This window comes from Pieris brassicae, chromosome 14 (genome assembly GCF_905147105.1).
Source record: "Pieris brassicae chromosome 14, ilPieBrab1.1, whole genome shotgun sequence".
In the NCBI taxonomy this organism is placed as follows: Eukaryota; Metazoa; Arthropoda; class Insecta; order Lepidoptera; family Pieridae; genus Pieris; species Pieris brassicae.
In genome coordinates this window covers 4343078-4369100 of record NC_059678.1, presented here as the reverse complement: position 1 = coordinate 4369100, position 26023 = coordinate 4343078, and the positions used below count along the sequence as shown (strand labels likewise).

Below are 26023 nucleotides of genomic sequence, written 5' to 3'. Positions count from 1 at the left end.
CTTGGCTGCGACATATATATATATATATAAGTTAATAATTGGAAGCGTAAACCAAATGTTAGCAATCAATATACATCGTAGCCAATAAATTGTAAAACATCAATTTCGCTAGTAAATTAGCCCTTTAGTTTGTCCCACACTCGTAAATTGTAATATAACATTCTCGTTTTCAATAATGTCCTATAGGTCGCCTGCTTATATTCTTTACTAGCACTGCCCCGCGGTTTCACTGAGATTCCGATCTGGTGGTGGTGGAAAGACTATTAACTCGGACTATATATATGTTTTAGTTGATAATCAGTTTAGTTATACAAGAGCCCTTTAGTTTTTCCCACACTCGTAAATTGTAATATAACATTCTCGTTTCCGATAATGTCCAATAGGTCGCCTACTTATATTCTTTACTAGCAATGCCCCGTGGTTTCACTCGCTTAGATACCGATCTCGTGGTAGTGGAAAGACTACTAACTTGGACTATATATATTCTAGTTAATAATCAGTTTAGTAATAAATTAGCCTTTTAGTTTGTCCCACACTCGTAAATTGTAATATAACATTCTCGTTTCCGATAATGTCCAATAGGTCGCCTGCTTATATTATTTATAGGCAGCAAAGGTGTCACTTAGATCGTGTCACTCGCAACTCTGCTAACCCTAATTTATGTTAGTTATAAGCTTATGTTCTAGACTATAAAAGACGGTAACAACCCATCTTAAAACAAAGTGTTTTATTTGACATATATCTGAACATATCTAGAACTCTGAGCTCGTTATAGCCCACAGAATGAATACATATATATAATACATGAGTAGGGTTACATCCTAAAATAGGTGTTTCTTAAGAAAATTGATGAATTCTTAATAATAATAATAAATTATTTATTTGCCAAGATAGTGGTACAATTAGATCCATCAACTACAAATACCCACACAATCAGCCATGCAAATCTCATATCAATTTTTACAATGTCTTATAATAGAATATTAACATAATAACAAGTTAAGTCATTTATAACTGTTGTCAAATCTTATGGTCTATATTCTCTCCCTATAAACACACCTTGGAAGAATTACATGTGTTTAAACAGTTTTATAGCCATAGCGTAACAATTTTTTGTATACATCGTGGTGGAGCATGCAGGCACACATAGCCGTGTTGGATATAAAGGTATATAAAGGCAAGTTTCTTTGTATGTTTTGAACAATTTTGGATGTTTTTTTTTACAGTCATAACTGCTTCAAGAATAAACTTGATAGTCACAATAACGATTTCGTCTTGTCTTGTCTATCGTTAGTGATACGTCAATATTGAAAGACGACGTGAAGCGGCTGCTTCGTTTGCCCTTGAATTATGCATCACGCAAATGACGTAGTACATAATGATATATGTTACTAGTAACATGACGGTTCAAAAACCATCGCTGGAGTCTGCAAAATCAGGGCAAACTGTTATATAAATCTATTCTTAAGCTTGGGGCACTCACGACAGGCGTGACTCATATATACGAATTTGGATGGCCATCACGCTTTGACCGGTCCATATTTTTTTGAAGAAAAAGAAAAACTTTATTATACACAATAAACAGGATATTTAGGTAAAGTAAAGCATCTGCACTAGGATTCCCTGTATTGTGGGCAGCCAGTCTCATCCTTTTAACATATAAACTGTATTTAGCTATATGATTTCTACATACTATATTTGCACGATACGAATATTTTATTGTATCAGCATAGGACACGTTGACAAGATATTCTTTGAGATTTTTAGTAAGTGTATGTAATGTCAGTTTTGAAATGTTGGTGATAATTCTGTTTTTAAGGAAATGGTTAAAGATGAAAGGTCCTCGGAAGGAGAGGAAGCGTTGGACGAACAAGCCTACAGGCTGGAGGCTCCTGTGATGTTAAGTGACAAAGCCGCCAGTAGACATCCACAAGAAGGCTCGCAAGTCTTACGAACGTGATAGGCCTACGAACAGGCACTTGTTTTACACCAATAAAATGTGATTCTTGGTCTAGGTTATCACTGATAAAAAGTATTCCATATATATTCCTAAAATTTTAGTTGAAGAGGTCATTAAAAATCTCACAAAAATACGTAATTTGCAGGCATGCAGGCAGGAAATCAGATTATCATTGATAAAAAGTATTTATTTCAAAAATTTTAGTTGAAGAGGTCGTTAAAAGTCTCACAAAAATACGTAATTTGCAGGCATGCAGGCAGGAAATCAGATTATCATTGATAAAAAGTATTTATTTCAAAAATTTTAGTTGAAGAGGTCGTTAAAAGTCTCACAAAAATACGTAATTTGCAGGCATGCAGGCAGGAAATCAGATTATCATTGATAAAAAGTATTTATTTCAAAAAATTTAGTTGAAGAGGTCGTTAAAAGTCTCACAAAACTACGTAATTTGCAGGCATGCAGGCAGGAAATCAGATTATCATTGATAAAAAGTATTTATTTCAAAAAATTTAGTTGAAGAGGTCGTTAAAAGTCTCACAAAACTACGTAATTTGCAGGCATGCAGGCAGGAAATCAGATTATCATTGATAAAAAGTATTTATTTCAAAAAATTTAGTTGAAGAGGTCGTTAAAAGTCTCACAAAAATACGTAATTTGCAGGCATGCAGGCAGGAAATCAGATTATCATTGATAAAAAGTATTTATTTCAAAAAATTTAGTTGAAGAGGTCGTTAAAAGTCTCACAAAACTACGTAATTTGCAGGCATGCAGGCAGGAAATCAGATTATCATTGATAAAAAGTATTTATTTCAAAAAAATTAGTTGAAGAGGTCGTTAAAAGTCTCACAAAAATACGTAATTTGCAGGCATGCAGGCAGGAAATCAGATTATCATTGATAAAAAGTATTTATTTCAAAAATTTTAGTTGAAGAGGTCGTTAAAAGTCTCACAAAAATACGTAATTTGCAGGCATGCAGGCAGGAAATCAGATTATCATTGATAAAAAGTATTTATTTAAAAAAAATTTGTTGAAGAGTTCGTTAAAAATCTCACCAAAATACGTGAAATGCAGGCAGGAAATCAGAGGCTCGGAGTGTTTGTTTGATTGTATTGGGCTAATCCCAGGCTTATATATATATATAAATACAGTAAAAAGCAAGACGGGACTTAGTTACTATCATCATCGGACGTCGAGGCAGAATACGAACATCCACCTGTAACACCTCAACATCCGCTGTTCTACAAATCGAGAGTTTTTTAAAACAGTTTTTGCCGTCACCACAACGTGTGTACTTAAGTATTCCCAACCAATTCGACGCAGGCTCCTTTAAGATCGCACCAATTCTTATACGGCCAGCAACACACTTGCGAGCCCTTTGCGAGCACTTGATTAATTAAATTTTATCAATTGTAGGTAACATCAACATTAAGGGTAATCGAAATTATTTGCAAAATACCGAACCGAGGCACTGAAATTCCATTAAACTACGCGCTACGGGCGTAGCCGGCGATAAGATCAATCATATTTATGGCATAATAAGTTGACCGAGTTTCAGAACTAGAGTGCGTAAATATATCGTAAAAAATCTGGCTCATTGCCATAAAAAACATCACAAAAATATCGCTATAATGTTTACACGTCAATGACTTAGATTTCTAAATTATATTGAATGAATACTATGCATATGGGATTACATAACTGTTAAAAATCTCGGTCCAGTTCAACTAAGGTTCATCGAAAGGCATGAATGGCATGGTCTGGTGTACATGGATCACAGTTTTAACAAAGTAAGTCTTGCGCATTCAATTGACAAAAACATGGGCTAAGTATGAATGAAACCATTTAACGAGGAGTGAAAAGTAATTTCCCATAGTTACCTATCCTACCTACCTATCCCATTAGGGAAAGTCCCTAATGTCAGCTGTCAAATGTAATTCAAAAGACTTGTTGTTGTGTCGCTTAAATAAAAATAAATATTGGAGTTTCATTTGTTCATAAAACATAAAAGAGACAACCGCTAGGTCTCTGCCTGATCTGGATACATTTAAAATTTGTTTAACTTGTTTATAATTATTAACATATATATATATATATTATTTTAGCTTTTGTGGAACTTCAAGTAAGTCAAAAATAATTTTAAAATCAGACCAGTAGCCGGTTTCCTAAAGAGGAACATCAAATCAAAATCAATCCTTTAGTTTATTATTAATTTTTAGTTATTACTATTTTATTTTGATTTATTTTGTGGTTGTCTGTTTAATTTTCTTTTTGCCTTTGATATATTGCTTATGATCTAATGTAATTTATGTGTATTTGTGTTAAATTGGAGAAGTCATATTTTCTTGTATTTTTTAAGCATACACATTGTTTTAAAATGTATATATAAATAAATACTGCAAGCACATGTTTTTAGGAACACTCATTCCTGTTTTCTAAGATGTATACAACGAAATCCAAAATTGAAATGATATATTTCTTCATGGAGAATTCATTCGACTATTATTATTGAACAAATGTAACTACTGACTTTTAAATACCGATGAGATCATGAGTAGACACCTGCGTCTTGCGTATGAATCATACTATAGAACTATGATTCTAATTCTAATATGATGTCTAATTCTTAGTAAATGCTAGAATATTTCTTAAACAAGTTGTAATTAGAGCAGCTAGTGGCTTATTGTTCAAATTAAAATTAAAAACAAATATACACTATAATTATTACGTAAAATATTTCAATTTTTTATCTAAATGTCATCATAAATATGGAATAAAACCCCAACTTTTAACATTGACTTAATTGAAATTTATCACAATTTAGTTTATTTTTAATAATAGAATTCTCTTATAAGTAAATAAGAATTTTTAGTTAGCTTCAAAACAAAAGGTCGCTTCGATGCATTTTTTACATATCACAAGGATACTTACACGTTTAATTTTGTAGTTTCTAAAAGGATCTCATGGCTCTCGGGATTTAAAAATAATTCTTTGCCTTGATGAATCCATTTCTCACCAAACGGATTATTTTTTCCGTCGCTATATCGAAGACAAAAGTAGATCTTTTCATTTTTTCGAGGCACAAGCACTTCTATTTCTGAATACCACGCAAGAGTTTTAATTTCCCGAAGTTCGTAACTTGAATATATTTTTTCGCAATTACCACCTCTAGAACCTTCGTTGGGGGTTAATCTCCAGGGTTTATGACCAAGAAACTCGCCACCATGCACCAATAATAAATATTTACATTTATAATCCGTACACGATTTTGCGCCTATTCTAAAAGACTCTATCCATGGCTCCGCTGTATTGTTTGTAGCACACACATTATACACAACATAAAAAAATATCCAAAAAGTCCGCAATAAAATACGGGCAGATGCCATTTCCTTTGGATCCTTACAAGTTAAAAATTAAATTGCGAAGCACTTCGATTTTATACCGACATATTAAATGTTTTTCTGAATTCACAAACTGATCACTGACAATAAGCTACCGGAACTGCAGGAATATGATTGGATTATGATATATGTTGTCATATCCGCGATCTTTTGACAGCTATATTATTTTTCCCTTATAAATGTGGGATTTTTTATTACAGGATTAAATCTCTTAAAATAATTCCATTAATATTTTATGTATTTCACAATAGAATAAAAGATAATTTTAAAATGTATTTGTCATTTTTGTTATACTGCCATCTATTTAGATAAATAACAACTTTCGTCAGCTGTGTTTGACATTGTTATTTGGAAATTGGTACCTTTTATGAGTCTGCGATTTTGCTAGAAAATATTTATTATCTGCTGTATTTCTTATTTCATCATTTCAATTTGGGGAACTAAAAGTCAAAAATTAGTGTGTTGGCTAGGTTTAGGAAATTATTATTTAAAAATAATTAATGAAATGCAAGCAAACTTATTTATTTAGCAATGAATTAATGAAATTTATTAGTTTTTCAATTGTATGTTTTGTTGCGGGGCGTCATTGTTGGGTTGTATAATCATGAATTTAGCTTAGATCTAAAAGGTTTTTATTTTGTATCTTGAATGGAATTCATAAAGATGGAAGTGCGAGAGGCGGGAGATGGGGCTGCTGCAGGCGAGTGTGACCGTGAACCGCCTAAAAAGTATAGCTGGGCGGAAGTTAGACAAGCCGTTCACGATTTAAGAAAGGAGCTCTCATCATTGTCCACTATGGTGCCGATGGCTATTTGTTTTCGAAAACTCAGCTGTGGAAAAACCAGGGTGTACTTTTTGAGGACTCCACAAAACGGATGGGAGACACTTTTGTACACCGATGTTTTACCATCTTTGCAGCCAAGCAATGCCAGGTCAGCAAACAAAGACATTACATTTTTTTTATATAGAATATAACTTAATGAGACAAATCTTTCTAAGACAAAGGATGCCTCTTTCCCTATGAGAAAACTAAGTACCAACATTGCTTTGTTTACGTATGAATTACATTGTTAATAACATCAAAGTAGGATGCTAATCTAGAAAACTTAATAATAATACAAAACTTCTCCAGCCTATTTGCCACATCTATGAAGATTAAATGAATGCTTTGTTCTTACCACAATCATATAATTAAAAATAAATTAAATAGATATTTATCCAAGAGAGTGGATGCAACACATTAACGACCAAATGAATCTATAGTTATATCATACAAATTAGCTATTAGTTGCTTTGCTACAGTTGCTTCAGTTTGTTATTGATTTGAATGTATTTATCAATAAAACACGTAAGTTTTTTATAAGGAAACAATAAAGACATTTATTAAAGCTGTATAATTGGTTTGCAAAATTTTCTCTTATTAATCAATAAAAATAATCTTCCTTTAAATCTCTACGGTACAAACATTACCTGTCCACAACATATCCTTAACATTTGTAGTAACTGATATAAGATTATTGTGTACATCTTATTTTGCCCTTTTTTGATTGCTTTGTTTTGTCTTGCCTTATCGAATTTTTTTCTCACATTTGAAGAGATGGAGTAAAAGTGATAAGTCCGCCAGTTGCCTTTTTTTTACATTTAAATGTGTTGATTGTATTATATTTCTAAATACTATGAAGTGTTAATAAATAATGAATCTGCTTTAAAATATAATTGATATATGTTTTACTGAGGTAATAATTCTTGTAATCTATTTAGACTTTTGGAGGGAGTAATTTTGATATAAAACGTTTGTTTAGTATAGGATGTTATCATCTATTTTATAATGGAATATAAGTATCTATTTCAGATTAGATTGGAAACCTTTAATCAAATCCAATGTGGCATTAGGTGCTTCCACCGGCAAATGTTCCAAAGAAGAACAATTGTTATGGGAACGGCAGAGAGTTGCAGCATGGGGCATTGCATCATACGAGCTCCATAAAGAGACAGGAAGGGTGTTGTTTCCTTGTGCATCGTCACTGTTTATTGCTGAGGAGGGAAGAGGGCAGGTATAATGAATTAATGTTAAAATTAAATAATAGCATATGTTGTGATTTCATAGTTACTATCAACCTTTACATAATTTACTTAGATTTTTTTAATGGTAACATTATACAGTAAGAATCACCACAATCAGAGATTAAAAGACAGACACAAAAAGAGAGTTATTACCTTAAGGACACACACCAGAAACGAGCTGTTGCGTTATACTTACTTCACAGAAGAATTAAAAAAAGAAGGCCTAAAAGGTGTTGGGTGCATCCACTAATTGCGGAAGGGAGCGTCCAAGTATTACGTCACGCAATTTTTGGAGATTCTTGACACATCCCCCCCCCCCCCCCCCCCCATGAAACGCGCCGTAACGTTTCTGTATCCAATAGTATAACGTTTCGTGACCAATCCCAGTGACTCTTTATACCTAAAATGTACCATTATGTGGTGTAAAATACTGCAAAGTGGAAAATAATATTAACAATAAAACGTAATTCAATCCCTCCCCCCTATCGTAACGTTTTACAAGAGAATCCCCGAAATTCGTTACGTAGAACTTAAACGCTCCCGCAAGAGATTGTTATGGATGATTTGTTACTCTTATTAATGAGTCAGTGAGATGACTAGTTATTTAGAACTTTTAAGAGAGCAGAAACTGCTCTTGATTAGGAACTCAGGTCAAAACGTGATTCATCAAGATATATGGTATGCATTTTCAGTTAACAGACATTCTGATTGTGTAAACAGTCAAAGTCAAAAATCATTTATTCATTTCGGTAACACAATGTACACTTATGAACGTCAAAAACAGAAATATACATTAAATGCTTCTAATTTTACATTTACTGCCAGTTCTCAAATCAAGGGCGTAGAACGGAAGAAAAGAACTGGCAATAAACTCTCCGCCACGCTTTAATCGCAACCATCACACCATTATCCACATGACATCAGCAGGATGCATGGTGAAATAGGAGCACGCACTTACATTCTCGTGGGAACAACACACAAATAATCGAAATAACTAACATCACCGTATACACGAATTCAACTTCAACCAGTCACCACAAGTAGCACCCGTTCACGAGTATCACGTATGGACTCCGCCACAAGCGTTGACATTTAATGTGTGTGACACTGAGTGCGACTCTCGTCCCTGAGGTCGTAGGTTCGACCCCCGGCTGTGCACCAGGGGATTTTCTTACTGTGCGCATTTAAAATACGCTCGAAGGAAAACATCGTGAGGAAACCGGCTTGCCTTAGTTCCAATCGACGGCGTGCGTTAGCTACAGAAGGCTGATCATCTACTTGAAACAGAAATCTGAGGCCCAGACCTAAAAAGGTAGCGCCATTGATGATTATTATTATTGACATTGAGTCTAAGGCCAGCATAGCGTAACTTTTATTGCGTCTCAAAGTTTGCCATCAAACAAAACCTGCTCTATGCCCGTGTAAGTTGTACTATCGGCTCACCTTGTAATAGAAAAATATTATGCAAGTATATGTCGCGGCATTTAGTGGCATATGATGTCAGAAATGGTGCGTTTCGTCGTACGTCCGAGTATCTAAGGAAAATATTTATAATCTATCCCTATAAAAATAAATCCCTTTCCCTTGGTCACGGCATCACGCGTGAACGGCTAGACCGATGTCGCTAATTCTTTTTTGTTGTGTTTGTTATTGACAGGAGAAGGTTCTTATGAAAGAAAAAAATTAAGAAAATTGCGCGGAAAAATTGAAAATTTAAGTATACTTAACCAGCAAATTAAGTAATCATGATACGATAGCATTTTTTATATAACCTTATCGCGTTTCACATAACATTGACAGAATGCGTGCTGCAAATATTGTCAAAGAGAATGTAAGAAAAATGAATATCGCTTAAAACAAATGCTTCAATCGAAGTTATTGTATTCATAAAACACATAAAATAATTACAGTCGCTAATTGTTTGTGGCATTAATCTTGGAAATCCATGTTTTTCACATGGCCAGTTATATGTCGGAATACCAACAAAACTATTTAGATACACGCAAGATAAACAAACAAAGAATGTTGTCATAAAGCATTTTTAGTTAATTATACCAATTCGAAATCAATATTCATAGTTAAGACAGGACAACGTCTGTCGGGTCCTCTAGTACATACAAAAAACACGATCTCTGTTACGCTAGTCTAGTTAATATTAACAATTATACCTACTGTTAAAGAATACTTTCCGTTTCAGCAAAGAACACACATGATATGGTCTATGATGTTTTAAATTGTTAGGGAATTTTTTAAAGGTTGTTTTTAAGGATGAAATTGAAGGAGAAAAAAAAGGACCCTACTAGACTTAAAATGGGTGTCCATGGGCTGCGGTGACTGCCTTGATGGCTGTCACGCACGCTCGTTTGTCCCCCAATCTTAGAAACCTGCAATTCTGAACATTTGTTTCAGTCTAAAAACATGGGTTTACGTAAATACCAATTGTCTTGAATCGTCTTGGTCATTATCCAAATTTCAGCTTCCCGAAAACCCAGAAGCGTCTATGGTCCTCAGATCAGAGGTAATATTGGAGAAGTGGTGGGGAGCACGTCGTGTGTAGGCAAATTGTGTAGAGTATGCTACTGGCATACGAACTACATCCTGTTCAACCCTAAAACTCAATCCCATCTCATAACTCCTCCTTTCTTAGCGATTCCTTTAAGGTCTCTGCAGTTAGGTTATGGAATTCACTTCCCGTCCCTATTCGCTTAGCTCCTTCTCTATCTTCCTTTAAATTTCTTCTGTACAAACATTACCTGCCCACATCGCTTCCCTAACTTTCTTACTAACTACTAACTGACGTGAGACTGATCTTAAGTTATCGTGATTCATGTGTCTTTTTACTTTCTATTTTTAAGGTATCATCTTTTTAGTTTAGTTTGTTTTTTTTTTGTTGTTCCTGTTTAGTTTTGTCTTAAAAACTGTATATAACATGTATTTTTGCACTTCTTACCTATTTTATGTAATTTAATACATTTGTTTTTTCACTCACAGTGGTTGCCTGGAAGAGATCGCTCGAAAGCGATAAGGCCGCCAGTTGCCCTCCTTTTGATTTAATTATGTTATTTTTTTTTATTTTCTATAGTGTAACGAAGTTTTAATAAATAAATAAATAAGACTATTTCATTACCACCACCATTAACGTCCTGATTTCGCCAATGATTTTAGGGCCATGTAGACGCTTTAAGTTGAGGAACATTCTAAAAATCATTCAACCTGAGTGAAAAGTTCGACAAAATGAAAAAAAAACCAGCCACGATATTGGAGTGTATTTTTTTATTCCAGTCACCACCTATACTCCCACGTTCCCTATCAACGGGGGGCGGAGCACCGCTAACACCAGCGATTTGTCCCAGTACAGCCCGTTTGGTTGCTCACGCAGCTCGAGGTGACATCTGGCTTGCTGGGGACTGTCTCGGGAGCCCTACGAGACTCACGTACGCCTGCAAGGGCAAGGATGATCGGTGAGAGCTGTTTTAAAACTTTGCATTTTCCATGTCCATAGAAAGCCCAAAAAATCCCAAATTGAACCTCTCGGATTTTAACCGACCAGATAAGTTTTGTTTCCATTGAATGGGCTTCTAAACTACATGATATGTGAAATTATTTCTGATGAAGATAGGCTATGTATCGAAAAGTTAGGTCTCTGCTAGTAAATACGATAGTGTAACCCAATATGTAACTGCCAATAAAGATTCCTAAATGCTGCGGAAACTGACAATTGTGTGCAATGTTCTACAGTTTTATAGAAGACAAAAATTCCGCGACCATATGTCTAACAAACAATTTTTTGTCTATTTACCAAGAAAGCCTTTGGGCGCTAACCAAGTACACTTATGAACGTTAAATTGATACTTAAGTAACATTCAGTACTTGGTTTGCAAGTGGTTAGTAGAGCAGACAAGAAGAACTGGCAAGAAACTCTGCCACTCTTTTTAATCGCCAAGTGTTGAGTCATACAAATTGTTTGAACTGGAACAAATCAATGCCAAGGTTTAGGATTGACATATTCGTCAAATTTATGAAAATCTTTATGGATTAATTTACGTTTAACGAGAGTTTTGAATTCAGTGATAATTATTTAATTAGATTATCTTTTGTGTAGAGCTTAGGACTCTGATATAGTTAGTACTAACACTTATAGATACCGGCAAACATCTTGAACAAATGTCCTTGCCTGCGCAGAAGCGATTTTTAGGTATCACTGAGGGGAGGGGGGAGTGACGTGTCGATCGCGTGATTGTCAAATCAGTTGACGTTTGCGTCCCGCGCTGTACGATGCGCAAACTTTCCCCCACTCCCTTGTTTAATACTCAAGAAGTTTGCCGGTATCTGTATCACAAGTGTAAGTCAGTCTACTGGCCGGCAGCTTATACGATTGTCCGTTTGGTGGCGCCAAATTTGCTGAGTCTCGTCAGTTCTATCTTTTTAAAATACGAATATGAATTTAACGGATTTTGACATTTGACTTTCAAGGCTGGTCATCTGTCTATCACCTATGATAGGGTATGACACTCATTAACACAAAGTTTGACTTAGCATAGATAACAAATTTGGCATGAAAAGCCACTCGAGACATTTGCTCTGCTCTGATTGGTCAATCAAACTATGAGACAATAAAGCTCACACTGTTTCGTTAAACAAAAATATCCAGTTGTTATCGTTTCCACGTTTTCAGCTTATTAGAAGACCCATTACAAGCTGGTGTTCCATGTTATGTGACGCAGGAGGAGTTCTCGAGGTATACAGGCTTCTGGTGGCAGCCGAAAAGCGATGGTGAGTCTTTTCAGTAGATGTTGACGAACGCAATTATTGTATTGTTATATATGTATATATATTTTTGTCTTTCCTGCTCTGATTGGGCGAAACAATATCAATGCAATGATTCCAAACGTAAAAATGATGGCAAATTGAATAATAATTCTTCAAACAATAGAAGAAGTAAGAAGAATTGGCTCGTTCAGCAACGTTCGTGGCAACATTTCTTGATAAGCCGAGCATTGCTTGACACATATATGTATATTTTCAGATGACATATACAGGATAGTGTACGAAGAAGTAGATGAGAGTGATGTCAAAATTTTCAGTTTTCCATCTTCTAACACAGCGAGTGGAGACGTTGATGAATTTAGGTATAAGCTTTTTTTAAAGAGTTTAATAATTTATTTAAAGGCCGGCAACGCACTCGCCCTTTGGCCTTAAGTGTCCATGGGTGGTATCTCTTAAGATGAGCCACTTGCCCGTTTGTCCCTATTCTATAAAACTAAACATTAAACCATTTAAAGGCTGGCAACGCATACGCACTCTGGCATTAAGTGTGTCCGTGGGTGGAATCTCTTCAGATGAGCCACTTGCCCGTTTGCCCGTTCTATAAAACAAAACATTAAACCATTTAAAGGCCGGCAACGCATTCGCACTCTAGCATTAAGTGTGTCCGTGGGTGGTATCTCTTCAGATGAGCCACTTGCCCGTTTGCCCATTCTATAAAACAAAACATTAAACCATTTAAAGGCCGGCAACGCACTCGCTATCTGGCATTAATTGTGTACATGGGTGGTATCTCTTCAGATGAGCCACTTGCCCGTTTGCCCGTTTGCCCATTCTATAAAACAAAACATTGAATCATTTAAAGGCCGGCAACGCATACGCACTCTGGCATTAAGTGTGTCCGTGGGTGGTATATCTTCAGATGAGCCACTTGCCCGTTTGTCCCTATTCTATAAAACAAAACATTAAAACATTTAAAGGCCGGCAACGCATACGCACTCTGGCATTAAGTGTGTCCGTGGGTGGTATCTCTTCAGATGAGCCACTTGCCCGTTTGCCCGTTCTATAAAACAAAACATTAAACCATTTAAAGGCCGGCAACGCACTCGCTATCTGGCATTAATTGTGTACATGGATGGTATCTCTTCAGATGAGCCACTTGCCAGTTTGCCCCTTCCATAAAACAAAACATTAAACCATGTAAAAGCCGGCTACGGACACCCCTTCTGCATTAAGAATGTGATGGCTGGCATCACTTAACACATTGCCAGGTTCGCAAGTGCGTGTCCGGCCTTTTAATTTCTCATTTTTTCCAGGTTCCCAAGAGCAGGCACACCCAATGCAAAGTCAGTTTTGAAGCTGGTGACATTTAGATTAACGAAATCTTCGCCTACCAACATTACCGTCCGTAGAGTTTTAGGAGAGGGTAGGTCAAAAATTTACAGCTTTTTGCTTAATACATACCTAGGTAACACTGAAAATGTTTAGAAAATGAAAAATGACTGAATGTAGAAAGTTTCCAATACTTTTATTGTTTTTCGAAGTAATCTCCGTTCTTCTCTACACATTGTCGCATTCGATGGAACCATTGAGAAAAGCCCATTCTTCTTTAGGAGTCTCTTCTATGGCATTTTCTTACGCTTTCACAGCATCTTCAGGGCTCGTAAAGCGAATACCTCGAATTTTCTCTTTAGTTCTTCGGAATAAATGAAAGTCACAGGGCTGTATGGTTCATTATCTCGACACCTGCCATAGTCTTCAACAGTCCGTTTTGCGGAGTGCGCTAAAGCATTGTCGTGGTGAAGGAGGTTCCTGCTTCGAGGGCGTTGCTGTCGAATTTTATCCAAAACAACAGGCAATAAGCGATTGACATACCAGTCTGCAGTAACTGTCCTTCCATCTTCTTCTAACTTGAATGACCTTTCCGACCAAAGAATGAGCCAATCATCGTTTTTCCTTGACTTCTTCCTCCGTTACCTTAGTTGCCGATCCTCGTTTTCGAGGTTTTTTCACCCACTGAACTGATTGTCTTTTGGTATCGGGTTCGTAGCAATATATCCAGCTTTCATCACCTGTTACGATGTCAAATACAGCATTTGAGTCACCGCTGTTGAACTCTAAGATTTGACGACACCAGTCTATGCGAAGGTGTTTCTGGTCGTCGGTTAAAGTATCGGGGAATGCATCTGGTACAAACCTTCCTGACACCTAAATGTATGTGGAATATTTTTTGAACTTGACTCATACCAATGCCTATATGTCCGTATCTGCTGATAGGTCACTCTCTTATCTTCCTCTATCATGGTCGAACAGCACTGATGTTATCTTCAGTAGTCACTGTCACTGGAGAAGTCAACCTCCACTTATATCTTGAGAATGCTCAAGGTATAAGTGGAGCCAATTGAAGAATCCTCTATAGAGGTCTTTAAAAATAATATTATTTATTTATTTTAAGTGTGTATATTTTGTAAATGTTGCAAGCAATGAATGAGGCTTTATTATTATTATTATTATGTGACAGCCTCAGTTTTCAGCCCACCGATTACGAATATCACGCAACGCACGCGTTCGTTCGTACGCTCGTTCTTGACGCATCCAACCCGCGCCTCACCCTCACCTCCAAGGGGACCTAGCAATGCCTTCTGTGCCTACATTCGTGAAGCATACAGCATGTTATATATTTCAGCATCATCGCCAACGGAAGGAATGGATGTAACAGATGTAAGATGGTATGAAATGAGGAGCCCATTGAAGGAAATGTTCCCATGGTTCGAGTATCTTGCTCGTGTTGGATGGACCTCTTGTGGACAATAGTGAGTTTTTTTTTAATAGTTTTTAGGAAATTTTGATTTGAAGAGTTGGCGCTACAACCTTGTTGGTATGGCTTGGGTTTCTATGTGTCCGTGATTATTTTAAATAGCGATTGTAAACAGCCTTGTGCCTGACACTTGTCGACATTTTGAGTCGAGATGTCTTCAGCGGGAGCTCTCAAATTCAGACATGTCTTTAGCGGGAGCTCTCAAATTCAGACATGTCTTTAGCGGGAGCTCTCAAATTCAGACATGTCTTTAGCGGGAGCTCTCAAATTCAGACATGTCTTTAGCGGGAGCTCTCAAATTCAGACATGTCTTTAGCGAGAGCTCTCAAATTCAGACATGTCTTTAGCGGGAGATCTCAAATTCAGACATGTCTTTAGCGGGAGCTCTCAAATTTAGACATGTCTTTAGCGGGAGCTCAAATCTAGACATGTCTTTAGCGGGAGCTCTCAAATTTAGACATGTCTTTAGCGGGAGCTCAAATCTAGACATGTCTTTAGCGGGAGCTCTCAAATTTAGACATGTCTTTAGCGGGAGCTCAAATCTAGACATGTCTTTAGCGGGAGCTCTCAAATTTAGACATGTCTTTAGCGGGAGCTCAAATCTAGACATGTCTTTAGCGGGAGCTCTCAAAAATTCAGTAACAAAAAATGGATTAATCTAACTGACTATAACATCAAAATATCAGATATTTAAATGAATGAAAATTTTAACACCAAAGTTCACGGCGTGTGACACCTACACTTGATCATCTATTTGCTAGAAAAATTACGAAACAAATACAGAAATATGAGGTCAAGCTGTGGGTTGTAGCGCCATTGTTTTTATTAAATCCAAATAAATTTGTACCAAAAATGTTGTGTATTTTTCAAATTTGTATTAGATCCCATATTGCAGCTTCGAACCTCCTCCTAATTCTGTACCCACATTTTCCTTGATCTTTTTAAGGGGTATGTTTTAGGTCCACCAACTTTGTATGTTTTTTCAGTGTTTGGGCGCAAATTCTAGACCGTAAGCAACAGATATTGGAACTGGTGCTCATACCTTTGGCGGAGTTTAATGTTTCATCACATTATTCGCATGGAGAAACGCAAAATGATGATCCAACACAAATGAGCGAACAGAACAATGTTGATCCCTCTGTGAGTAAAGTACTTTGTATTTAATTATATAATTTATAAGTTGTTTATTTGCAAGGAAAGTGTAAATTTAGATTAATTAATTATTAAAAAACCGTACAATCAGCCATATATAATATTAAGTTAAGTTATTCATAACTGTTGTCAAAACTTATGGTCTCAATATTCTCCCTTTAAAGACACCTTGCCTTTAAATTTAACCACCTAAAGAAAGCATTTACACGGTAGTGACCTATCACTTCTAGGAAATAGTTTGTCAAGATGTTGTTTTGGAGTTTTTTGTACGACAAGGTGTCCCATAATTTATCGTCAAGATGGAGATGGGTGATGGGCTAGTGGTTATCACCAGAAAATTAATAAAAAATATATATGTCCAAGAACCAATTCGACTTAGGTCCTGCAAAGATGGTAGCAATTTTTAAAACGCCCGCGCTTGCGAGCCCTCAGGCATTGTCCATGGGTGGTACCACTTAACATCAGACGAGCCTCCAGCCCTATTTAAAATCGTCGACTTCCATTTCTCATCCAATAGATTTAAAAGAATTGGTAATGTTTCAGAAAATCCAGGTGCTACTAAGAGAAACAGCCCCTGACTCGTGGATCAATGTTCACGACATATTCTATCCTCTAACTAATTGTACCAGTTGTACTGGTACCAATTGTACGTGTGCCACTTTTAAGTTCATTTGGGCTTCCGAGGAGACTGGTTTTTTACATTTATATGTGATCACATCTAACATACAACCGGATAAAGCTAATGGTAAGTAATTATAATTAAAATAATGATTTTGATGAAAAAAATTTGAAGTACCCTCATAAACAAAAGTTAAATGCGGGTAGTTGTGAATACAGGTATTGAAGAAATGCTGTCAGAAGACGAAAACAACGCGAGTGGACCAAACATCATCAGTAAAGAGGCGATCACGTCTGGTGATTGGGAGGTTATGGGGAGGAAGATATGGGTAAGTGAACATCACAAATCCTAAAAGGACGGCAACGCACTCGCGAGCCCTATGGTATTGTGAGGCGGTATCACTTAACAGGCGAGCCTCCTACCCGTTTGCCCTTAAAAATATAATGAAAAAAATACTGAAATTTGAGGACCAGACCTAAAAGGCCACTGGTTTTTTTTTCAACTACTCCTAAATATTATAGCAGGAGAAAAATGAGCTGTCTTTTTGCTATAAGTAATGTCTTCCAGACAACCCAGATCTAAAAAACTCGGTATTTATATAATGTATAGTTAATGGGATATTTCATCAAAACCTACTGAACTACTGAACTGATTTTGATGAAACTAACTGTTCCCTAAGCTGGAATATGACATCATCAGCACCGTGTCTTTCAATTGGGAGCCTTAATACATTTGAAGATTAAAACACCGCATGCATAGGTGGACGAGACCCGGGACCTGGTGTACTTCGTTGGTCTTCGGGAGACACCACTGGAGCGGCATTTGTATGTGGCGTCTATAACTCCATCAGAATCTGGAATCACTTTACTTACAACTGTCGGTCACTCGCATACCGTTGATATGGATGATGTAAGTATACACACACACACATACATATGTTTATATAATTATTAGAAATTTGAATGTTATATACGTTAAGGAAATGTTGAGGGTACTTACAGTACTTTTTAAATATCAAAGTCAATGAATAATATTGAAATGACAATTTACATCTTATGAGGCCAAAACTTCAACCTCAAAAATAACATAGGCTATGGCCAAAATAGAGATTTTAGTCTGTGTAATGTTTTTGTTTTCTATGTTACAAGTAGGTAAACAAAAAAGTTAATATATAGAAATTATAGACACTCGATTAAGAAAAGAGCGTACACCTAATAGGTCGGCAACACAAACTCAGCTTGCCGGCCAGTGGACTGTGTGTTTGTTTAAATTTATATGTATTAAATGTCAGGAGTATCTGTATTTAAATATATGAATGGGTGAGACCTATAATATCACCTGACCTATAGGATCAGAGTTGGTTGATCAAGCTATATTGAAATCTGATTTATTGTTATAAAACAATATCTATTCACACATACATAATAATATTATTCTGAGCTGTTGGTGTTTCTTCTTCAGCTGTTAAAGTATGTACCCACTAGGCCTAGGAATGTTCAAATGAAATCTGAACACACATATAGTGCAGGTGTCTATGGTGTTTGTTTGCCTCCTAACCTATACAAAATATGATTAACTTTCAGGATTGTACAGTGGCAGTAATAACTTCGTCAAATATAAGCAGTGTGCCTGTAACGAAAGTCTACAACGTGTGTCATACGGGCGGGCGTGTTACATTGACCCAGTATGGCTCACTCTTAGAAAGGCCTATGTTAGGTCAGTATTTAATTTGGATACATTATAGCTACTTTCTTCAGATATTTCGTTTCGTCAATCGCCAATTAGTTACACAAGTGCAGCATCCGCGTATTGTGTTAGCGTAAACTTGACATTTGACAGATATAACTTGACAGTTGACAAGGGAAACTTCTGTTTATTGAAGTTTGGGAATACAAATTAAAACAATATTTGTTATGTCAAAATTATCCTACAATTTATTTAACTACTCACTAGTCCAGGGTGCATTGTGCTAGCGTAAACTTCATAGTTTTATTTGACAGTTGACATCTGACGCTACAGTTTATTGATGTTTGGTAAAATAAATTGAAAACATATTTTTTATGTCTAAATTTGCCTAAAATTTATATTACTACTTACTCCAGGCGCATTCTGCTAACGTAAACATGACAGTTGACATTTTACATTTGACAGCTGACTACACTTTATTGATGTTTTATAAAATTAATTAAAAACATTTATGTCAAAATTTTCCTAAAATTTATTTTTATTACTACACAGTAGTCCAGGCATATTATGCTACCGTAAACTTGACAGTTGACATGGACAGATGATTAGGTGACAGCTGGCACTTAAAAATATATTTGTGTCTGATGCAAGTAAAAAAAAAAATGTTTTGTCAAAATTTTACTAAACATTAGTTTTCTTCTACCTCCATACATTGTGTTAGCTCATTACATTTGTGTTGATATTTGACTATTGGCAGATGACAGCTGTCAAATTGTTTAAATGATACGATGATGTTACTATTTGGTTAATTTTCTTATATATATTCTGAAATTTAAAACAGTAGTTAACTATATACGCAACCAAATTTGTTATCTGTTTAAAATGCGAAATGAAAATTTTACAGATTATCTAGACCCCCCATTTAATGGTACCTGGGACAGAATGGGCGATGGGGACGAGAATAATGATATCCCATTACTTATCAAAGGTATTTATCGTATTACTACTAGCTTTCGTGTAACTTAGAAACAGAGACCAGGAGACACCAGGGTCCAGCTAATTTTTTAGTTGTTTAGTGGAAGTATGGTGTCTCCAATCTAAAGGGACCCTCGACCAGTCCGATTCCACTGGCACGAATTCTGGATAAATATATTTTAATTAATCGTGATTATTGATTTCATTCAGATCGATTTATCATACAAATCTAAAATGTTAACATAGGCATGCATATGTCATACTAATTATAATAAACTCATCAACAGTTAAGTTATTTATAACAGTTGTTAAAACTTATGGCCCGAATATTCTCCCTTTAAATACACCACACACCAATTTAGTTTATATAATATAGTCATAACTTCTGGGAAGGTGTAATAAAATCTTTGAAGGTTTCGACTGCCCCAGCAAAGTTGATGTTTTTAGCTTGCTAAATGGTAATCTGTTGGAGCAAGGTCCGGAGATTACGGTGCATGTCTGATTCCAATTGAAGCTCCTCTTGCTTGATAACTGTCGCTAGTGCCGTCTGTGGTCCAGCGTTGTCGTGAAGCAGCAGTGGCCTGGAGCGATTGACCAGCCTCGGTTGTTTTGTTGCTGGTTTTTTTTGTGTGCCATCAAGATCTTGGTATTTCACTCCAAAAGTATTTCGTGTATATCGATGATCTTTTATGAAGTTTGATTGAATTTCAGAACGATCTCTCAGTACCATAGAAGTGCCTCCACCACAGATATACTCCACCCGTCTCTCTTGTGGTATGACGGCTTATTGTACCCTCTGGCGAAGTCGGCATGCGGGACCACGGCCTACAGTTTTGCACGTGTATGGTGGACCCGAAGTCCAAATCGTCACTAATAGTTATAAGGTAATTATACTAGCTTTTATGTGATACGACCAATTATTTTAAATGGGCGGGAACGCAGCCGTTGTATGGTGGTCCGTTACAGAGCTGCGACGCCATGTTGACTACAGAAAAGTTATTGATACTTTAAAGAATTAAAAATTATTTCGTCTCTTTTAACTCGTAAAAAATGCACTCGGCTTGTCGTCTCTTTCTGTCAAACAGTTGAAGCTGTGGTGAAAAGAGAGGGATATAGTTGTGTGATTCGTTTAAAAACTTATTTATTAAAAACTGCACCGAACTAGTCGTCTCTTTCTGTCAAACAGTTGAAGCTGTGGTGAAAAGAGAAGGATATAGTTGTGTGATTCGTTTAAAAACTTATTTATTAAAATATGCACCGAACAAGTTGTCTCTTTCTGTCAAACAGTTGAAGCTGTGGTGAAAAGAGAAGGATATAGTTGTGTGATTCGTTTAAAAACTTATTTATTAAAATATGCACCGAACAAGTTGTCTCTTTCTGTCAAACAGTTGAAGCTGTGGTGAAAAGAGAAGGATATAGTTGTGTGATTCGTTTAAAAACTTATTTATTAAAATATGCACCGAACCAGTCGTCTCTTTCTGTCAAACAGTTGAAGCTGTGGTGAAAAGAGACGGATATAGTTAGTATTTGTTTATATATTACAGGAGGCGCATCTGATGATAAGTGCTACCTCCTTAGACATTTTCGAAGCCAGAGGGCTCGCGAGTCCGTTGCCGGCCTTTAATAAAATTAATATAATTATTTCAGGGCATACGCCAGTTACGCATGCACATGCTAGCGGCGCGAGGTTTCACGGTCGTATCAGTTGATTCGAGAGGCTCGAAGCATAGGGGCAGGGCCTGGGAGGCTGCTATAAGAGGCAAAATGGGGCAGGTCGAGTTGGATGATCAGGTATATAACTGTTTATATTTTTAATTTTTCGTTGTCTTGAAGAGTGACAAAAATTTACTGACATTTAAAAAGTGATGTAAGTTTGTCCGCAAATTTATCGGAAACTAAGTCATATAATTAACCCTTTCCGATTTGAATCAGGGGAATTTTATCAAAATCGGTTCACTAGTTTAAATACGACGTGTATAAATGTATTTTTATAAATACAGTGTAAACTCTATATAACGACATTGAAGGGACTGCATTTTATGGCGTTATAGAGAATTGTCGTTAACTGGAGAGAAGAAAAACGTATAGATAATCCTTGACTCCTACTTATTTGTCATGGTTAACAATAGTATACGTGAAATCAATACCAATTTGTAAACAAAACAACGAATTTCTTAGAAAGTTTCGGATGCGTAATGCCCGCAATAAACAGCTGAGTTTATTGCGGGCTCGGACAATAAAGCGACAAAAGAACGTACACAGCTGCGCAGTTTTTTTTACTAATTTTAGCAACTTAAAATGTACTTTATAACTCAATTGTTGTCGTTATTGAGAGTGGATGTAATGCTATGTAGTGTGTAATTGTATGGAAGACAAGCTACACCAACCAAAGCCAAAGATTTCGACGCTTTAGTGAGTTCGTCGTTAAATCGAGTGACGTTACATGGAGTTTACACTACTAAATGGTCATATACAGATCAGCACCACTTACATGATATTCTGGGTCTAAAATCAGAAATACCTTCCAAATTCCTCCTACAAAAACCTGGAGTCCAAGCCTCTTTCCAATTCTTTGCGATTTTAACAAATTTAAACAGTACTTATCTGGAGCTGGTTATTGTCTATCTCGAACCTAATTCGCTGTTTTGCTGATGATTTTTTCATTTTATTTTTTGCTGTACCAAAAATCTCTGCCAATTTTATGTTTACTTCCATCGTCATACATTTTAGATGGAAGATTTTGTAATTGAGTAGTTTGGAATCTTTACATGGAGTTCATACTAGTTGGATTCGGGAATTCTCCAACTATGTCCGACTCTATCGCTAGTTTCATCAAACACGTAACGTAAACGTAAACGTAAAGAGGTATTTGGATATAAATACAGGGTGTTTTCAGGTGGAGGTGCTCCAATGGCTCGCTAAGGAAACAGGGTGTATTGATATGGAGAGAGTTGCTATCCATGGATGGAGTTATGGTAAGAGAGTGACTAGCTAGTATAATTCTTATTTTTAAATTATCTGCCTTTCAGACTTGTCCAGGACTTCCCTTTAAGGAGGAACTGGTCACCTTCCTCCACAGCATTTATGTTAGAGAATCTGGACACTTTCATTGCTGATGACGTCACACGTTAAAACGCGGTAGCGAAGCATTTCCAACAATGCATGGCCTCTGATGGAGTGTAACAATGAGTCATGTTACGCTCGCCACAGGTGGAACGTGACAATGAGTCATGTTACGCTGGCCTCAGGCGGAACGTGACAATGAGTCTTGTTAAACTGGCCACTGATGGAGTGTAACAATGAGTCATGTTACGCTGGCCTCATGCGGAGTGTAACAATGAGTCATGTTACGCTAGCCTCATGCGGAGTGTAACAATGAGTCATGTTACGCTGGTCTCATGCGGAGTGTAACAATGAGTCATGTTACGCTAGCCTCATGCGGAGTGTAACAATGAGTCATGTTACGCTGGCCTCATGCGGAGTGTAACCATGAGTCATGTTACGCTAGCCTCATGCGGAGTGTAACAATGAGTCATGTTACGCTCGCCTCATGCGGAGTGTAACAATGAGTCATGTTACGCTGGCCTCATGCGGAGTGTAACAATGAGTCATGTTACGCTAGCCTCATGCGGAGTGTAACAATGAGTCATGTTACTCTAGCCTCATGCGGAGTGTAACAATGAGTCATGTTACGCTGGCCTCATGCGGAGTGTAACAATGAGTCATGTTACGCTGGCCTCATGCGGAGTGTAACAATGAGTCATGTTACGCTAGCCTCATGCGGAGTGTAACAATGAGTCATGTTACGCTGGCCTCATGCGGAGTGTAACAATGAGTCATGTTACGCTAGCCTCATGCGGAGTGTAACAATGAGTCATGTTACGCTGGCCTCATGCGGAGTGTAACAATGAGTCATGTTACGCTAGCCTCATGCGGAGTGTAACAATGAGTCATGTTACGCTGGCCTCATGCGGAGTGTAACAATGAGTCATGTTACGCTAGCCACAGGCGGAACGTGACAACGAGTCATGTTTCGTGCTGCAGCTGGGGTTCGTCGATTACATTCAAAAATGTGTTACATTGTATTATTCAAATTGCAGGTGGCTATTTGTCCCTCCTAGGCCTGGCAACACGTCCGCACATATTCAAAGTGTGCGTTGCTGGAGCGCCCGTCACCAGTTGGCGCCTGTACGACACGGCGTACACGGAACGCTACATGGGATCGCCAAGTGAGAGGCACAACGCCTACAGTCGCGCTAGCGTCATACCACATGCGCCGTTCTTCCCTGATAGGTGTGTTAAACATCCTTCTAACTAACAAGTATCTTTTTAACTGTTAACAAATACGATTGGTAATCAAAACGCAGTGTTGGCCTAGTGGCTTCGACAAGCGACTCTCTTCTCTTAGGTGGTAGGACCTGGCCGTTCAACATTGGACTGTCTTCGTACGAAGGAAGACGTCGTGAGGAATAAAATTCTACGGCGTGTGTCAAGAGAAGGCTAATCATCTACTTGCCTGTTGGATTGACAAATGAAACAGATACAGGAATATGAGGCACAGATGTAAATAACAAATTGTTAAGATTTTTGAACTGAAACTTCCTTGTTGAAAAAAAAAATTACCGTCACGTTTTTTGGTTACGCGTCACATTTTTCCGTTACGCGCCATCTTTTTCTTGTCCCTACCACACTTGATTCGAATACATTTATAACAAAATATATAACGATAACAATGATAGTAACAATTCTATTACAATTAATGAATTTCTGTAATAATCTTAGTAGTGATAAGTTAAAATGAAATAATTGTATTATTTGTATTCATGTCTTTGATAATAAAAGCCTTTTGTTAAACTTTATTTAACCAATTCCTGTCAAGTTGCATATAGTAGATCATTTTTCGAAAAATAAGGTCATAAAGAAGTTTCTCTTCTTACGTGTGTACACTACACGCACACATTTTTTTTTAAACAGTTTCATGGTCAAGTTCTGACAAAGGCCCTTTATATCCTGGGCTAGCCTCCTCATATATACTTGACGCTCCCTCTTGACTTCCCTTGGATGGATTTGAATCCATCTTTTTTCTATTTCTCTTCAGACCTTCGGGTCTGGAGCTGAGATTTCTGTATCGGTTTCATTTTTTTTATATAATAGGGGGGCAAACGAGCCTGCGGAACGCCCAAAAAGGGCATCGCAGCCCATAGACACTAATTTTTAGATCCGTTGCCGGCCTTTGAGGGTGGAGTACGCTCGAATTTTGAAGAGTTAGTCGTATCTCTCATGTCAATCTAATGGGAAAGTCGTGTTGGGTCCAAGTTGGTTTCCTCACGATGTTTTCCTTTATACGAATGTTAAAAGTGCACATAGGAAGTCCATTGGTGCACAGCCGAGGTTCAGGGATGAGAGTCACCTGCTGGAGCTACCATGCCAACACTGCCCTATTTTCTTTTCACTTGATTTTTTTACATAATCATTTTGTAGTCACTAAAGTGTTACTAGGAGGGATAATATATATATATATATATATAATATATTTTATAGGGAGGGTAGACTGTTAATAATCCACGGACTGGCTGATGAAAACGTACACTTCTGTCATACTGCGGCACTGCTCTCGGAGTTGGTTCGACTTGGAAAGCCGCATAGAGTTCAGGTGACAAGATTTTTTGTGTCTACCCACATATTTTATTAAAATGTTTGGGTTTTTACTCGATTACTATTAAGAACAACTACTTTACTTCCAGTACCTCTAGTAATACTGAAACCTCTACAGTTTTTTGTTTTTTAATTTTACTATTTTTCATTGTTTAAACCGTATCACCTAGTAATATTGAAATTAATTAATTCCTTAGTCAATTTTTTATATTAAATTACTTATTTTTGACTTGTGTTATATGTTTTATCACATTTTGTCCCGTTACGCTCACTGTCCCGTTACGCTCATTGTCCTGTTACGCTCATTGTCCCGTTACGCTCATTGTACGCTTGCGCATCTGATAGATAATTCACTGCTTCTTTGTATCAGTAGAAATAAGTGAAAACTCTCGTCCGTAAACCGACTTTATGGACAATTTTCTTTTTAATTTTACCAGTAACTTGCTCGATAATATACTTATTAATCCGTAATATAAATTATTACTGATTTTTTTTAGGTATATCCCGGCGAGCGTCACTCCCTCCGTACAATGCATGCGGCTAAACATTACGAGGCAACTTTATTACATTTTCTACACGAAAACCTGTGAATTTGTATAATATAATAATAATATTGTTATTGAGAATTTGTTTTATTTACATTAAAAATTTTCCCAAAACAACAAAAATGTGTTTTAATATCGGGGCAAGAAATGGGATAATTTGGCACTCCTACATGCAAGCGCACACTGTCGGGAACTATATCTTGGTATGCTGCAACGTTCTTAGGGTTGACGAGGCGTCCTGAAGCATACTGAAGGATCTCGAAGCAGCTTAAAGCATGATGCAGTAGCTTTAAGCTTACCGAAGCGGTATTTTTGTTACTACGATCATATATCATGGATATTTCTACGTTATTGCCATAAAGATAATGCTTTTTATCACCTAAAAT

The 26023-nt window shown here is 36.8% G+C and overlaps 2 protein-coding genes across 3 annotated transcripts in view; one reads left to right on the top strand and one right to left on the bottom strand.

Moving 5' to 3' along the window:
- LOC123718049 (unextended protein-like) overlaps positions 1–5444 on the bottom strand; it is a 36651-nt gene extending 31207 nt beyond the window's left edge. Inside the window, exon 1 of the mRNA XM_045674412.1 lies at positions 4890–5444. Coding sequence (XP_045530368.1) covers positions 4890–5344 — 455 coding nt within the window. The 5' untranslated portion in view covers positions 5345–5444. The remainder of the gene's footprint in view (positions 1–4889) is intronic.
- Positions 5445–5768: 324 nt separating this feature from the next.
- On the top strand, positions 5769–25715 carry LOC123718098 (dipeptidyl peptidase 9). 2 transcript variants are annotated; one of them, XM_045674481.1, is made up of 19 exons: positions 5769–6291; positions 7212–7413; positions 10706–10884; positions 12099–12196; positions 12450–12552; positions 13504–13613; positions 14874–15000; positions 15992–16145; positions 16701–16902; positions 16995–17104; positions 17536–17685; positions 18360–18492; positions 19367–19450; positions 20149–20321; positions 21085–21228; positions 22334–22412; positions 23538–23730; positions 24979–25090; positions 25590–25715. In XM_045674481.1, the coding sequence occupies exons 1-19, from the start codon at positions 6008–6010 to the stop codon at positions 25680–25682; spliced, it is 2730 nt and encodes a 909-aa protein (XP_045530437.1). In that variant the 5' UTR covers positions 5769–6007; the 3' UTR covers positions 25683–25715. The 2 variants fall into 2 exon arrangements, with proteins under 2 accessions (XP_045530437.1, XP_045530436.1); XM_045674480.1 differs by having other exon boundaries at positions 16983–17104.
- The last annotated feature ends 308 nt before the right edge of the window (positions 25716–26023 follow it).